Source organism: Oryzias melastigma, linkage group LG20 (genome assembly GCF_002922805.2).
Source record: "Oryzias melastigma strain HK-1 linkage group LG20, ASM292280v2, whole genome shotgun sequence".
In the NCBI taxonomy this organism is placed as follows: domain Eukaryota; kingdom Metazoa; phylum Chordata; class Actinopteri; order Beloniformes; family Adrianichthyidae; genus Oryzias; species Oryzias melastigma.
The window spans coordinates 15,098,149-15,113,696 of NC_050531.1; the positions used below are offsets into that span (position 1 = coordinate 15,098,149).

General features: G+C 39.2%; 1 protein-coding gene across 1 annotated transcript; it reads left to right on the forward strand.

Annotated features, from left to right (window-relative positions):
- Window positions 1-10,432: 10,432 nt before the first annotated feature.
- On the forward strand, window positions 10,433-12,786 carry LOC112150991 (the record flags this gene model as incomplete). Its single annotated transcript, XM_036217488.1, is given in 1 exon segment — window positions 10,433-12,786. A coding segment is annotated over 1 exon segment (739 nt), but the record flags the coding sequence as incomplete, so codon positions are not given.
- Between the last annotated feature and the right edge of the window lie 2,762 nt (window positions 12,787-15,548).

A 15,548-nucleotide genomic window follows, 5' to 3' on the forward strand; every position in this document is an offset into this window, starting at 1 on the left:
GAAAATTCCCTCTTGGGATTGGAGTGGAGATGGGAATTTGAGAGCTCTGTTACAGGCACAGGTGAATCCAGAGGCTGAAAGTGGAGGGGTGGGCCGTGAGGAACAAGTTGGCAAACTAGCTAAAGATCCTGACAGTCTCAGGAGGGAAGTGGAGGAAATGAAGGGGAATGTGATGCTCAACAGTAGAGTGGTGGTTCTGAGGAGAAGACGGCAACAGGAGAGGAGTAATTACTGGGAGAGCTGTGGGCCTGACTCAAATGAAAGGGAATCGCTGAATGTGACACCGGCTATTCACTTTATCTTTTTGATATATAAAAAAGAGCAACCTTGACATCCAACACTGTTTTTCAGAGTATTAGAACATCTAAAACACCGACTAAGAATTAAAACAGCATGTTCTTAAGAAAATGACTTGTTTCTTTGCTAGCTAAGCTAATGACTAGCATGCTTCACATGACACTTTGCGTTTCTGGTTTGGGTTTATTAGGTCTTTCTATATTATAAATATGAAGGGGTCCAAAACTTAAACTATTTTAATTTGAAAATAAACCTCCATTCGATTCATTTTCCGATGATCAGCTTGTTTTGATTAAAAAAAATCTGCTAATGGAATTAATCACAAAATGTAAATAATTGTCATTTTATTTTTCACTGATGCACTGACGCCTTCCAATCCTTTTTACATGCTTTAAAAACAATGTGTTTAGAGATTGGATATTTGACGTCTGTAACCACACAGAGAACATTTGAACACAATGAAAATATGGATTCATTTATTGACTCGCAGCACTAATGACTCATTCTGAAACCAGTTCTGCTCAAATTGGACTGAACACTATGAAGACCACAGACTGGTTCCCAATGAGAGTCAGGGCAGCGCTGCGTTATTACAATACTTAGCATTTAAACAGCCATTACAACAGAGTTCTATGTGGAGAATAATGCTGAGGTTTCTTTTATTAATTTACACATGGAAAACAGCTACAAATGCACTGTTTTGCAAAAATAAATGTCTAATAAATGTGTATTTACAAAAAGAAATAAACCTAAGACCTAATTAAATGGCTTTTAGGAGCCTGTGGTGGAAATTTTATTGACTGTGCCAGAGGCAGAGGCATGGAGCTTTAATAAGCTCCAGACAAAAGGCTTGTTTGCTGCCGGAAAAATGTCAGAAATATTAGCATTTGTAATGAAATGTGTGAAGGTGTGCGGGGTTAGCAGCTGTGCTGTTCGGAGCTCCACAGGCTAAAAGCACTTTAACTGGGTTGGCTGGAGACCTGGCAGTGTTTGATAAACTTAGTCAAATTTGTAGGTTTACAGGTGAGATTTGCTCTTTTTTCTCAGTCTAGTGAAGAGCGACCTTCATGCTTCAAGTGTTTTTGCCTCCAGCTTCACCAAAAAAATAAAAAAAACTGCATGAGAGATAGACAAAGTCTATCCCTTGGTTCTAAGTTTATTAAGTTTTTAATTTCTGTGATCATCCCCATTTTTGATTTAACATCTTTAACCGGCTGTTTTTTAATTTATTTAAATGACAAACTATCTAAAATGCCCCAGTTATGAACAACTTAGATCTCAAATATTAATAAAATTATAAAAGTTGAAAGATACTTTCTTCTAGATATCTACGTATAGAAGTGAAAAGAAAAAAAATGACGGTGACAGCAGCTCTGTGCCACTCGATCAATTCCACGCATCACGCTCTGCAAGTTTGAGGCTCGAACACCAGAAAACATAATAAATGTGAAGCTTTTATGAGAACCATGGTCTACAAATTCAACCATACGTATATAAAAAAAAAAAAAAAGTCAAGTACATACAGTGGTTCCTCGCTATTTTGCAGTTCACCTTTTCGTTGTGCAATTTTATTTTATTTTTTTAAGGAACGCATTGTGTCCTGCATCCTGATTGGATGTAGACTTTTGTCAATCAGTCTCCTTGCGTAATGCATCTTTTACTAGTTATTTTTAGAATCTAACTCCCAAGATAAATGAGGGAATATTGTGTTGTGTGATACAAAATCCCTTTCTCTTGTTCCTGCAGTTCTCAACAGATCTCTTTTGTCTTATAACAGATGTCCCAGTGATGCTTGACTGCTTTCGCTTTTTCTCACTGTAATAATAATTACTTATCTAGTCTATCTTTTGACAAATGTTGCAGGGATTCGGTTTTCTCCATATTTATAACATCCTCATGTTGTTGCCGTTACTAACTCATGTCTTTTGACTTAGAACAGATGTTCAATGACAGTATAATTATCTACTTCCTGGTACCAATAATTAATCTATCTTTCTTTTTGTCCTATAGCAGATGTTTCAAAAGTATTGTGTTTGTCGATGTGCTTCCTGTTAGAGAGTAGCTATTGGCTTAATGAAGACATCACCCAATAAAAATATCAAAAATAAAAAAGAATAATGTTGTGGAAGACACAAAAAGTTAGTAAAAATATTTGAACTATGGTTAAAACTACAAATAAATTTGTTGGTGGGACTATTTAGCCCATACACTGATATCCTATCATTACTTTGTTTACAGTCTCTGCTGCTCGCTTAAAGCCCCTCACAACCCCAAATAACATTAGCAGTGAGCAATAGCTGCAGCTGTACGGTTTACAGCCAGACGGAAGCTAAGATGAGGAAAATTAAAAATCTATTTGTCATCAAGTGGATGCATCAGAATTGGAGCGGAGCAGAAGACTTTGGTCTGCTCATCGCAGCTGATGATTCACAAACCGCTGGTTTTATCTGCTCCTGATCCTTTAGGATTTAAATAAAGAAATACTCTTAAGTTATTTGATATTTGTCCTACAACAAAAACACATTTTTTATTGTCTTTAACTCCTTAGTAGTTTAAAATTTGTGTATTTTACAGTCTGCCCCAATAATTTACCTTAAAATCTTTTTTTTGTGGAAATCTTTAATATCAGTCTTTTTAGTACAAACTCTGCTTCTTTCTTTTACAGATATATTTATGATTTTATTACATAATAATTCTGTAATGACCCAGAAACTGTCCAAACAGCTCAATTCTGACTGCTAAGTTTGTCCGTTTTTCCTGCAAAAATTGAGATCTAACTGTTTTTTATGCGTCCTAACAAACGCTCAAACATTTAGAGACAAAATAAAAGTTCTTAGATCCACAAACAAAGCAAAGACGAGGTCAAAATAATGAAAAATTGACTTAGAAAAGCTAGTCGAAGCTCCTCTCCAAAAATCCAAGGATTTATTCCAACAGGTATCACAATTATCTTTGCTCTTGAGTTTGTTTTAAAGCAAAAAATTTCAAAAAAGAAAAAAAGTTTTATTTGAAAACAATAAAGTATAGTGGAATATGTCTTCTAAGAATTGGGCAAAATCTTTTTTTATAAATGTACCTGCTTGCCTAAAGACATTTCAATAAAAAAGAATTTAGATGAAAACAAAAAGGAAAATGTTTCACAAAAAATAAAGAGAAGAAGCAGAACTCTAAAGAAAAGCTTTCAAGGAAGTTTGCTACATAAATTTTCTTAGAAAGCATAAAAAAAGTTCAAATCAAAGTTTTAAGCTGCTTCGAAGATCCAGACTTTTCTAGCTGAACTTTTGGAAGCCGTTGAAGCCTTGAACTTTGTCGATTTGCTCTCTTCTTCCATTTTGAATAAATTATGTCCATTCTAATGTATCCTGTGTTGCTCAATGTGGGTTCAGTTTTGAAGTAAATATGATCAAATCTACTCTAGTGGGACTGTGTTGACCCTATTCTGCTGCAGCAAACACGTTCTTTTTAATTACTTTCCTTCATTGATTAGTTGCTGTGCTGCATAAGCTGTTTCTGCCGGTGCTTCCAACATTTTGTTCTGATTAGCAGTCATGCCAGTGAGAGATTTGTTTACTCTTTTCTTGATTTAATCACAGGCCTGCTCTTGAACTCGGGCCATCTGCAACCGAGAGTTTCAGCCGGCTGCAACCTTTTTACCAGTCAAGTTACCCTGTGGCACAACAGCCCTTTCTCTTTATTATTTATTCTCTTATTCATGCATTCCTTCTGAAAGAGCCCTAAATTATTCTGCAGTTCAACTTTGGTGAACTTCTGTGATGCTGAAGCGGTGAGTGTGAGGAAGTCGGCTTTACTTAGAGAATAGAACATGTCCTTTCAAATCTAGATTGTAACCTAAATCCTGTAATGCTTCATGTTTTCATGTAATGTTTTTAACTTTCCAGTATTGGAGATTAAATTTTCTATTTGCTCTTTTTTGCTAATTGGTTTCAATTATTTTTTGTTTTACATTCTGCCGGACCAAACATTTATTCTTTCTTGCTTTAGAGTTGGGTTTACTTTGAATCTACTTTTTTACAAAGGTATTTTACTCCTTTTTACACAAATCTGTTTTGGATTGTCAACAAACAGTTTTTGAGGACTGGAATCTGCTCTATTTTAAGAAAAAAACAGAACAGACCTGCTTCAGTTAATAGGGGATCCAATAAGAATCTCTAAAGTCATTGAGTTATTTTAGCTAAAGTGTTTTAAGAAGTTCATATATTCCATCTTTAAAGAAGGGATTGCCATTTTACTTGTAAATTATAGAAAATCTAAAGGGCAAATCTATCAACTCAAAACCAGTCAAAACGTTATTTGTTCTTGGGGTTTCAGGGCTATGTCCACACCTCTTGTGAAGTTACACGCTCTAACCTTTGTGTGCTTGTTGATGAGGAAGAAAGTGACCAAAAAACTCAATTGGAGTTTAATCCTTTCCATAAAAAGTTGGATCAGATAGGCACAGAACACTCTGGATTGTCTCTATGACCAACACATCCAGATAAGAACAAAATAGATTCAAAATAAATCCAAAAAATAGATTCCAGAATTATAGTCCCCTAAATAGGCGGGTCGTGCTTCAGTTTGTCAGGACAAGAGAAACCCCCAGGAGTATCAATACCTTATATGGTCTCCTAATAATATCTAGTCCTGAGTGGTCAGTGTTTGTGTCATTTTTGGCTTTTTTTTCCAGTGGAAAAAAAACTGACTAGGTCCTCTGACTGGTTGGAACTAGCTTAGAGCTTCACCTGGGTTAATGTAACCGCACATTCACCAATGTGTTACCGTAATAACAAAGTATAAAAGTGTAAAATAGTATAAAAGTCAAAGTATAAAAGTTTAACAGTAAAAACAGTAAAACAAATGAATTAAAAACATTTTATGAAGACTATTTATGAAGCCACTGTGTTTCTGATTATGAAAACCTGGATGATTTTAAAAAAAATGCATTTAAAAAAACTTTTTTTCCTTTAAATGACAAATTGTTTTATTGCAATGCATTGTGGTCTATATTACCCAGACTAGTGAGTAACAACACACACTGTTTTTTTGCAGACTTCTGAGAAATTTCCAAGGTACCAGAGTTTGGAATAGTAGTTTGGGACTTTATTTGGACACAAGAAGGGTGTGGGCGGAGTTTACTCTGGGCTAAGGATTCACACAATTTCCTGCTTTCAGCAACCATAGCGCTGTCACCTTTCCAGATGGACCGTTTGTCAGGAACTGGTGGTGTAGGACCCAAAATACAGTGGCTCAAACTGGACATTTAATAATAAACTTGAAAAATCCAAGAGACCATCAAAGCTGGTGACCAACCAGCCCAGACGACCTGACCATGACCAACAGAAAACACAGAAACTGGGGAAAACTCACTGAAATAACAACAGCTTTGGATAACAACATGAACCTGGAGAGACGGCAGGAAACAGTTCAAAACATTACCAGAAACACAGATGAAAAAGCCAGTTAAACTTCAGAACTCTTACAGTTTAAAGGAAGGAGCTGTCTGTATCCTCTGACCCGACCGTTGGTGCCAGGACACATTCTCATTCCCAAGTCGTCACATTTTAACTTATGGTTAAGGACCCGTCCACATCAGAAACTGACGTTTTAGATGCCCCCAACTTGTCATTTTTTGAAGTGCTGGCTGTTCCAATCAAGTCAAGGCTCCCTAACCTCCAGCCGTAAACCAGTACCGATCCAGTACTGGGACGTGGACTGCCTTAACCTCTGGATGTGGACCAGGCTAGATTAGGGTACTGGTACCAGCTGCATCCCAAGGTTCGGTCCGCGTCCAACAAAATTTAATTTGATGTAATTGGAACAGCCAAAACGTCCAAAAATGATGCATAGATCTCCTTATTCATGCTTCAACATGTGATGACTTGGGAATGAGAATGTGAAGCCACAGCATTTAAGGAATGGCTGGCCAGATTTTTCATTGAGTCACAAAGTTAAGGCTGATCATAAGAGACCGTCTTTTCCCAAAGACTGAGCGAATACAATTATTTAGGTTTTTGGGAATCAGAAACTGGCTCCTATTGTTGTATCGCAACCGGAACCTTTCTGTGTGTTGATGGCGTGTTTCCTCAGTCCAAAGCCCTGCTTCAGAGGTTAATTGATTATTCAGAAACCACAGGTCAAACTCCAGGTCTCAAGGACCATGTTTTCCAACCAACCTGCTATTGAGGCTCCTTATTGACTAAACACACCTGATCCAGGTAATTCAATTTCTTCACAAGAATCAGAATGCTGGCCCTTCAAACATGGAATTACCAACACTGATTAAAGTTATCCTTAGGTTTGAATACATTGTGTGGTTGTACAACAGACTGGCAATCCTTTCAGGGTTTACCCCGCCTTTAACAGTAGCTGGGGTCGGCTCCAGTGACCCCAAAAGGGATTACATGGGTAAAGAAGACGGATGTTAGTCTACACTTACATGAACATTAACAAATCCTTCCTTTGAACTGGTTTGCATCCAGACTTTTTCTTGGTCTTGAAGCAGAAAGTGATGGAGCCAAGCATTATTAAAAAAAAAGAATAAATGTTTCTATAGATTCCCCAAATAATACTAATAATAAAGAAAATGTTAAACTCATCAAAAACTTCCCTAAATAATATTAAACATTATTTCCACTCTGCAACTCAAGCTGATATGTTAGTTATTTCCTGCAAGCAAATGTTTTTGTTCTTTTTTACAGCAAAGCAAACACTCTGCAAGGATTGACAGATCAATGTCTGCAAAAAACTGTATGAACGAGGAAAAAAACAGCTCTTAGAGTGAACTGAAACCAGTTATTTCTCTGCTTTCGTTCACCCCTGACACACTCACATCTACATCCACTTCGGGAAACTATCGGATTGTAACCACAACGGTTATTAACCTCAACCACAAACCGTAAGCCAACAAGTTGGCAGGCGTTTTCTTGGAGATGGTTGTGTGTTTGATGAGGTTTCAGAGTCTGTGTTTATTCCACTGCAACAGCAGACGGAGCGCAGGGTTCACCGTGTCTCAGCAATGAATGGTGTCTCACGTTTTCCGTCTGCATTTGCCGTTTTATAATCCATTACATCCATTAGCGTCGTTCATTAGCAAATCCTTTTGAACTTTTTTGCCATTTTTGCTTCTTTCACTGACGTTTCTTACCTACAGCTCACTCTAACTAGCATAGTTTTTCAATACAGTATTACCATGTAATGTCATACACTAAAATATAAGTTAAAATAATGTTTTCCCTATGAGATGCTTAAAGCTTTTCTTTCTAGTTTTTGAAGCAAACATACTTATTTGGGTTTTCTCTGAAATGAAAAAGTTTCTTTTTTAACGTCAGGACAACTCCCAAACCTTAAATCCATTAAACGTCATCGCTTCCAAAACCATAAATGCAATGAAGCATTTGACTTCTGCTTGAAGTTCGCCACTGTACCAAATGGTTGTATTTGTCAGTTTGGAGGATTAAGCTGCATTGTGTTTGCTAGCATGTGGTTTTAGTTTTCCGCCATCCCGATTGCCTTAAGGCTGCGCCAGTTTTGTTATTATAGTCTACGTCAGCTCTTTCTGAATTTAGAAGATGGCTAATAGAGCCCAGACATTTTCCTTTTAGCATAAAGTTCTCTTTTTATTTCCATTTTTTAAAAACCAAGCATTAATTTAGACAACCATCCGATTTATTAGTTTGAATTTTACTTTATTTTTTTTAATTAAAGTGATTCTGGAAATTCCTTTTTTTTTCATACATTTTGTGGATTTTAAATCTTTCCATTACAATTTACCACTAAAATAATTCAACAATTAAACTTTGACATATTTTAAATTGGGGGCAGGTAGGTCGGAAAACGAAACCTGTAATCGTCCAATCAGGTGTCGACTTCTCTTTCTCTTCACTACGGCTGCACTAAGATGATCTAACAAAATAAAAATGCAAAGAAGTTCAATTTTTTGGTCAACCAATCCAAAAAAAGTGTTTTATATAGAATTATTTCACCAAAATTAAAAAAATATTTTAAGATTTTTTTTTTCTTTTCAGTGTAATTATTTTGGTTCACAGACTTAAAAAAATTATATATTTTGAAGCAGATCTGACTTTTAAGCTAATCTGTTAACTATTGTAGCAGCTTTTTATACAGATTTGTGAAAGTATTCTATTAAGTTTCACGCACAGAGCAGGAGATTTGTGTTACCTTCAATTTTTCCATGCTCTGCAAACACGTGTCTTATTTTTAATAACAGTTTGAAAAAAAACAAATCCATATCCAAAACTCCGTGGCATGGAAACAGTAGATCTGCAGTGTCAGTGTCTGCTGGTGAAACTCTTCAATTTTCTGCCTCACAAACTGAGGGTCTGGCCCGCTCAGCAGGAACTCCTCTCAATCTCGGCCTCTATTCCAGCGCTCCATCAAAGGCAGCGGAGCCTGCAAACTGATCGCACATGAACACTGCTGCCGTATGTTTCAGTTCAATTCAGCTTATTTAAATGGCACCGATTCACAAGCAACTTCATGTCACGGCACTACAGAAAACGCAGAGACAAAAAAAAAAAAAAAGAAAATCGCAATCGGGCAAGGAAAGAAAGAAACCTCCAGTAAAAAACAAACATGGTGCAGTGAGGATAGAGAGACACAACAGCTGCAATAACGACACCTGCATGTACTTTATGTCCCAAATAAATGATATACTGATGTCATTTAAATAACTTACAGCAGAAAAAAAGGTCGTTGTAATTTTTAAAGGAAACAGCGAGACAAAATGTTGAATTTCCTTGAAAATACCCACAATGCTTTTATTTCCATATCATAGCTTGAGCCAAAATTTTCACATTTTTCAAAATCTGTGAGCAACAGGGGAGTGCCCCTTTTGTGACCTCCCGCCAAGCCGACACCGTTCAGAATCTACAAACTTTAAAACTAAATTTGCTAAAGGAGAGATCAAAATCCCTGGCAGGAGTTTAAATTTGGAAAAAGAACTACAGGTACTTTTTTAAAATAAAAAGTCAAGATGTCCGCATCTACCTGAGGTCAAACTTTAGCGGTGGTTGTACACATAAAGGGTAACCAAACAGGGAAGATGGAGTCTGACTCTCACAACACATTCCTGTTTAACAATTTTATACTTATTCATATAATGTATTATATGAGTTACAAATCATGAATTACGCACACACAAATCTTAAGTTAAACACAAATCAGGAATTACGCACGCATAAATACTGAAATAAGATCAGCAAGTGTTTCAAGAACAGGATTAAACCATCTAATTTAATGTTTAGTTGTTCCACAATGTCAAAAAGAAACCAAAGAAAAAAGGTCAAATGTTGCTTTGAAGCCCTCTAGCGTGATTATTGTATTCCTGCTGCATTTCTCTCCCTTCAGCTCTTTGCTTTATGGAGTAAAATCGAACATTACAGCAAAAGTTTTACTTCTGAGTTTCCTGTCAGGGGAAGCAGAGCTTCCATTGTGTATGCCAGTGTTGGTTCCTGGCTGATCCTCAGCAGCGCTGGCTCAGAACTCCCTCTGCTGCTTCGCTTCTGTTTGTCGGCGTGACAAAGGGAGCAGAGGTATAATGTTCTGGCAACTCACCTGGTCACAAACCAAAGAGTCCGCAGAAGCTGGGGATTTATTACACCTCCTATAACTTCCACAGAAGCCAGTCTTTTTACAACACATAAAGAGTCCACATAAACCAGTTGTTAGGAGGTCTTTGAGTCTGGAAAACCGGAGAAGTCGACTATCGGATTCCATGTGCAGAACTTCAGGTTTGCAACCATTTTCTATAACTTCACACATCAATATTAACCATTAACTGTATATGAGAACTGGACTGAGTGACCCCTCCTCCGTCGCGTTCCAAACAGGAAGTTTCCGCTGGCTCCAAAAGGCCAAAATCTCATAGACTTTTATTGAGAAATAAACAGCTATTATTCAGTCATTATATTTGTCAGAATAACCATTCTTGCTCTGCTACATTTTTCTCAACATTTTCTAACTAATCCTACTGTTTTTCATGATTTTTTTTTCTTCATTTCAAGTTATTCGAGTTGTAAATTGGCCAATCTCATGTTGAATGTTCAAAGTGTTTGTCTCTCAGATTCTTTATCTAAATTCTAGGAATTTCGAAAAACACAGTTTTGAAATGACACTGTTTCCATTAAAGCTCGCTCTCATGGACTCCAACAAACAGACCTACTTTGGTGTCCAACACAGTTCAAAAACTCCCTAAATACATCTTTGAGTTGGTCACACTTTGAAAGCTGTTATTATTAGAGCAAAAAAACCTTTTGAACAAAAAGTGGTGAGAGCAGAGAAAAGTGTTTTTGCACTTTTTGCGTCTGATTCTGTTCCCCTGAAGTCAGAACAGCTGGAGATTCCTGCAACTGATTGTGAAAAGACGGGAGAGTCTGAATCTAAAAGTGTTTTGTAAAGTTTCTCACGGCGTCCATTCCTCTCACAGAATCACGTTTCCTTCTTTCCTCGGTTGTCTTTGGTCACTGACCTCCCCGTCCTCCTCCTTTCAGATCATCACGGCTCTGGAGGAGGACTGCACGGCTCAGAAGATGCAGCCGGGTTACAGGCTGCAGCAGATCGCCACTGCTGTGGAAAACAAGGTGACCGACCTATGACCCTCAGAGCTCCGCCTGTCCTCCAACAGATGCAGTAAGTTTCTCTTTCTGATCCTTCAGAAGTTGGGACTATAAACACTGAAAAGGTGAGATTCAAGCTCCTAAAGGTTTTGTGGGTGGTTCTTAAAAGAGCCGTTGTGGGTCAGTCCTCGGAGAAGCAAAAACACGATTCTGCCTTGGATCTGTTCCCCCAGCAGGAAAGTGGATCAAGAAGGAGTCTCTGAGCCTCTCTGGAAGACTTGTTGGCAGCAGTGCATGTCAGGCCGTGCTTCCGTTAGCACAGCTTCAATCACTGCCGGTTCCTGTGCTGCTGAGTGAATGAAGCTGTGAGGAACAGATGTTACCTTTACACTCTGCTCCACAACTCCTGGGTGGACTTAAAGCAGGCCTTGATACAGAGGCCACTGCTCAGACAGCATCCAAAAAGCACTCTTCACAACCAGTGGGGCTGGGGAAAGGTTGTAGTTAAAGATGCACCTCTGTGGGGGAAGGGGCCCCCCAGGAAATGTTTGCATCAAATCGTGTTTCTGCCACCAAGACACAGGAAAGGCGTCCTCTGTGCTCCTCAGGGACTGGAGTCTGGTTGAAGATAGAACATTGAATAATCCTCTGTGAAGCCTTTGACCAAATATGGAGTTTACCCGCCATCATCAAAGACGATGATCTGTCAAACAAGTCACATGATTGTGACTTGATCCCCATCATGTGATCCCCATGATCACATGATCCCCGTGTGATGTCATATCCTTGTGTGACATCACACAAGGATATGGCATCACACTGTGTCTGGAAGCTTCTAGAAGCTTCTAGAAGCTTCCGGAAGCTTCCAGACACTGTGATATGTCATAGCATCATGATGCCTGTGTGATGTCATATCCTTGTGTGACATCATCGCCTTTGATCTGAAGGTTATAAATAGGACCCAGAAATCATTCTTTCTCATTGTTCGTTTGGTCCTGACCAGAGAGCAGAACGTTCCCCAGCTACTAGAAGCCTTGCATTCCAGTCAAGTACCTTCGACTTATACTGAGGAACACGCAGTTTTTTTTGACGCTACAAAAACTGCATCTACACTGTTTACTTTTAACAAGAACATTTTAAAGATTTTCATCACATTACAGAAAATCCTTATTTAAAATGTTCTCGTCCTCTTGGAGTGGTTCTGTGGTTGAGGAGTGCTCCCTCAGACAGAATCCCACAACACATTTGGATTCAATGGAGGGACATCCACAATCCCAACTACATACCATTGACCAATCCTTTTGGAGTTTACTAAACTCAGTAACTCCTGCTGCACCTGAGGACATCCTTGACATTGTTGGAGTTTCATCCCAAACTTCCAAAGCTTTTCAGGAGATGGTTGCAGAACCCGCTGGAAAGTCACGGAAAAGAGGGAGAGAGGATTCCTCAAATGTACAAGATCAGCCACACAGCAAACGGGTTCGACTTGGAGCTACAAAAAATCCTCAGCCCGTTGTAAATTCCCAAATACCTCGCCCATCCTCTGAGCCTGACACTTTGGGAACATGGCTGTGTCTACAAAGTATTAGAGGAGGCCTGAACTATCGGAGGAGATACAACCCCGACCGCTCTGTGCCACCGGTTTCTACAGACACAAACAATGCTAAAGTCATTAAGAAGCAGAAACAAAGGACTAAAGACTCTGAGATGGCACCAGAAATCACAAAAGAATCCCCAGCATTAGGGCAGGTTCATCCACAGCCCCTAACTGACCCCATCCAGGAATCTTTTACACAGACTGTCTCTGAAGACATGAATGTGAAAGATTTACTGGACTCTGTAACTCCTGCTGCATTTGAGGACATCACGGATATTCTGGGAATAACCACCCAGAACTCTGTGAACCCAAATGCAGCTTCAGTTGAGTACCAAACTTCTGGAACTTTTTTGGAAGAAGTTCCTGAAGTTCCGGTACAATCCTGGTCTTCATGGCAGGATGACCAACAAGCCCTTCCTCAAGTCATTGGTGAAAGCATTTCACCAAATGTATTTGAGAACGTCACTTTAGAGGATGTCTTGAATGAATTCTGGTAAAGATTTGAAAGAAGATGTAGAAACATTGGAGGATTGTAGATTACAGAGTGAAAATGAAGAGTAGAGGAATTTTAAAAAACATTAACTGGAAATACAAAACAGCTGCTGTTACAAAAAAAAAAAACATTACAAAAAAAGTGTGTGTGTGTGTGTGTGTGTGTGAATGGTGTGTGCATGTGTAATGCAACCACAAGGGGACACAATCCAGTGTCCTCTTGTGCCAGTCCCAAGTCTGGATAAATGCAGAGGGGCATGTGAGAGGAGCAGTTAGCAGGGGCAGGGACAAAATAAGAACACTGTTCTTTCGTCTGCTCCCTTTCATTCATGGAGTTGCAGGACTGTGTTGTATTCTGTATTTGATTTTGTGTTTTGATGTTCCAGATGCTTCATGAAAGGAAACAAATAAAGAAAGACATAAAGAAAGATTATATATCAGCACCCCCTTTCACAGTATGAGCCAGCAGGATTCCATTACATGCCCGGATTGGCGTAGCCGGATCCCTGCTCTGGACCTGACTACCTGGTACCAAGTAAACAATACTAAATCTCACATTTTTCTTTCTTTTAAACAAATTAACATTTATTTTCCTTTGTTTCTCTGTGAAACACATTAAATCATCATTTTGCGATAAAGCACAATCCAACTCACGCGATGAGTCATTAAAAACACGATGATGAATGAGAACAAGTTTTTTTTTTTATTTGACTCACTAACAAAGGAGCATTGCGGTGACGTCACAGCTCTGTCTGGAGAGCGTGTGCCGCGCAGAGTCTATTGACAGTCTCAGGTCCACGTGAGAAACCTGTTCAGTGGTTTTTAAATGAATAACCATTCTAACAAGTAAGCTGCTGGACCTTTTTCTGTTTAAAAACACAACAAGATCCATTTAAGTTTCTTTCCCTTCACTCGCGCTTTTCCTCAAATGAGACAGCGATATCTCCAGTAGTAAAGAGTTAATAACCAACACTACCCATGATGCAGCTGATCAGGGGATCAGCGCCCGCCCCAGGCTGTTCCGCTGACAGATGACTCCGCACAGGGTGTAACAACAAACACGAGGCGTGAATAGGAACGTTAGACTCTGCCTGACTGCTGTTGGTTATGGGTAATCCATCACCGCGGTGCTGAGCGGAGGACTTTCACAGCCCGCCGTGGACGACATACAATACAGTGAGCAGCGAGGGGAGCGTCCGGGCCCGTCAGCGCTGTGTAACGCTCCTCCAGCTGATGCTGAGCATTGTTCCCAGCTGTCTCCACTGAGCTTGTTGGAAACTGAGAAAGACAAACAAACCACTGAGCTTGGCACCAAGTTTGTCCACCTCTTTAATGAAGTGCAACCTCCCGAGCCCAAACATCGTTCATCACGCTGCAGCCCCGGTGTGCAAAGTGAGCTTGTCTAGCCTGCATCTGTGTTTTCCCTTTTGTGTCCTACACTCTGCAGGTACACAAGCAGAGATTGTGCGACTTCAAGAAGACAAAGCAAAGAGCTCCGTTTCCTGCTTAGCTTGGCACCGATCGCACACATTTCCTGTCAATTAGGGAGCAATCAAAGCTCTATCTGTGTGTGATTTTCATGTGGACGACTCAGGGTGAGGAGTTTCCACTCCCTCTTTCAGTTCCTCGTGAAGGAATTAGCATTTTCCAGCTGGACCGTGATATTTACACGATAAATCTTTTGTCTGTGGTCTGACATGTGTCTCACTGTAATGCGCTCACATTTTGGCAAGTATGAATTATGAACGTCTGCAGCAAAAAAGTCGTGTTGTGTATGCGTGTCCAATGTAATGCTTTAAATCTGTAGGGCCATCTGGAAAACTGTAATGTCTTGATGAAAAAAGAAAAGGTTTGATCAAAGTGTAAAAAAAATGGAAATAAAATTGGAAAAAGCAAAGATAAATGTAAGAAAGGTAACTGTAGCTTTGCGTGTGTGATGTATCCCATGTGCTGCTGGACATTTAAACTGTAGCATAACAAATGAATGTGAGCATATCCAGACATGGCTCGGAGTACGACATATTGTGGGACTTTGTTTCTGCAGTGCATGTACACCATAACATGCTTTAATATATTTATTTTTCATGCTTTTTTAGGAGGTTTTTTTAACTTTACAAGAACCTGGAGTCAGGTAGAGGCCAGGTATGAAATGGAGCCAGGGTTAGTGGAGATGGGTTGCAGGTATGTCAGGAGTCCCTGACAAAAATTCAGCAAACTAGTGAAGACCAAGAAGAATAAGATGACGAAAAGTGACCAGAGAGGCCTGCCAAACACCATCACAAAAGTAGCCTTTTAAAATATTTTGGGAAAACAAAATTGTTAAACTCATAATCGTTTGAACATTCAGATGAACTTGTTCCTGCAAAACCCTTGTAGATGTGAGGTATCAATACTTTTTTTTTATATTTGATGATCAGAACAAGTCCTAAATATGCAACACCAGCAGGAAATACATAGGAAACATTATTGTCACGGTTCAGTCAGCTGTCTGCTTGAATACTATGGTCTGGCTCAACACTCCAACTCCCATAAGCCACCAGGACAGGACTCCGTCATGCATCAGCTGGTTCTCATCAGTTAATCACCAC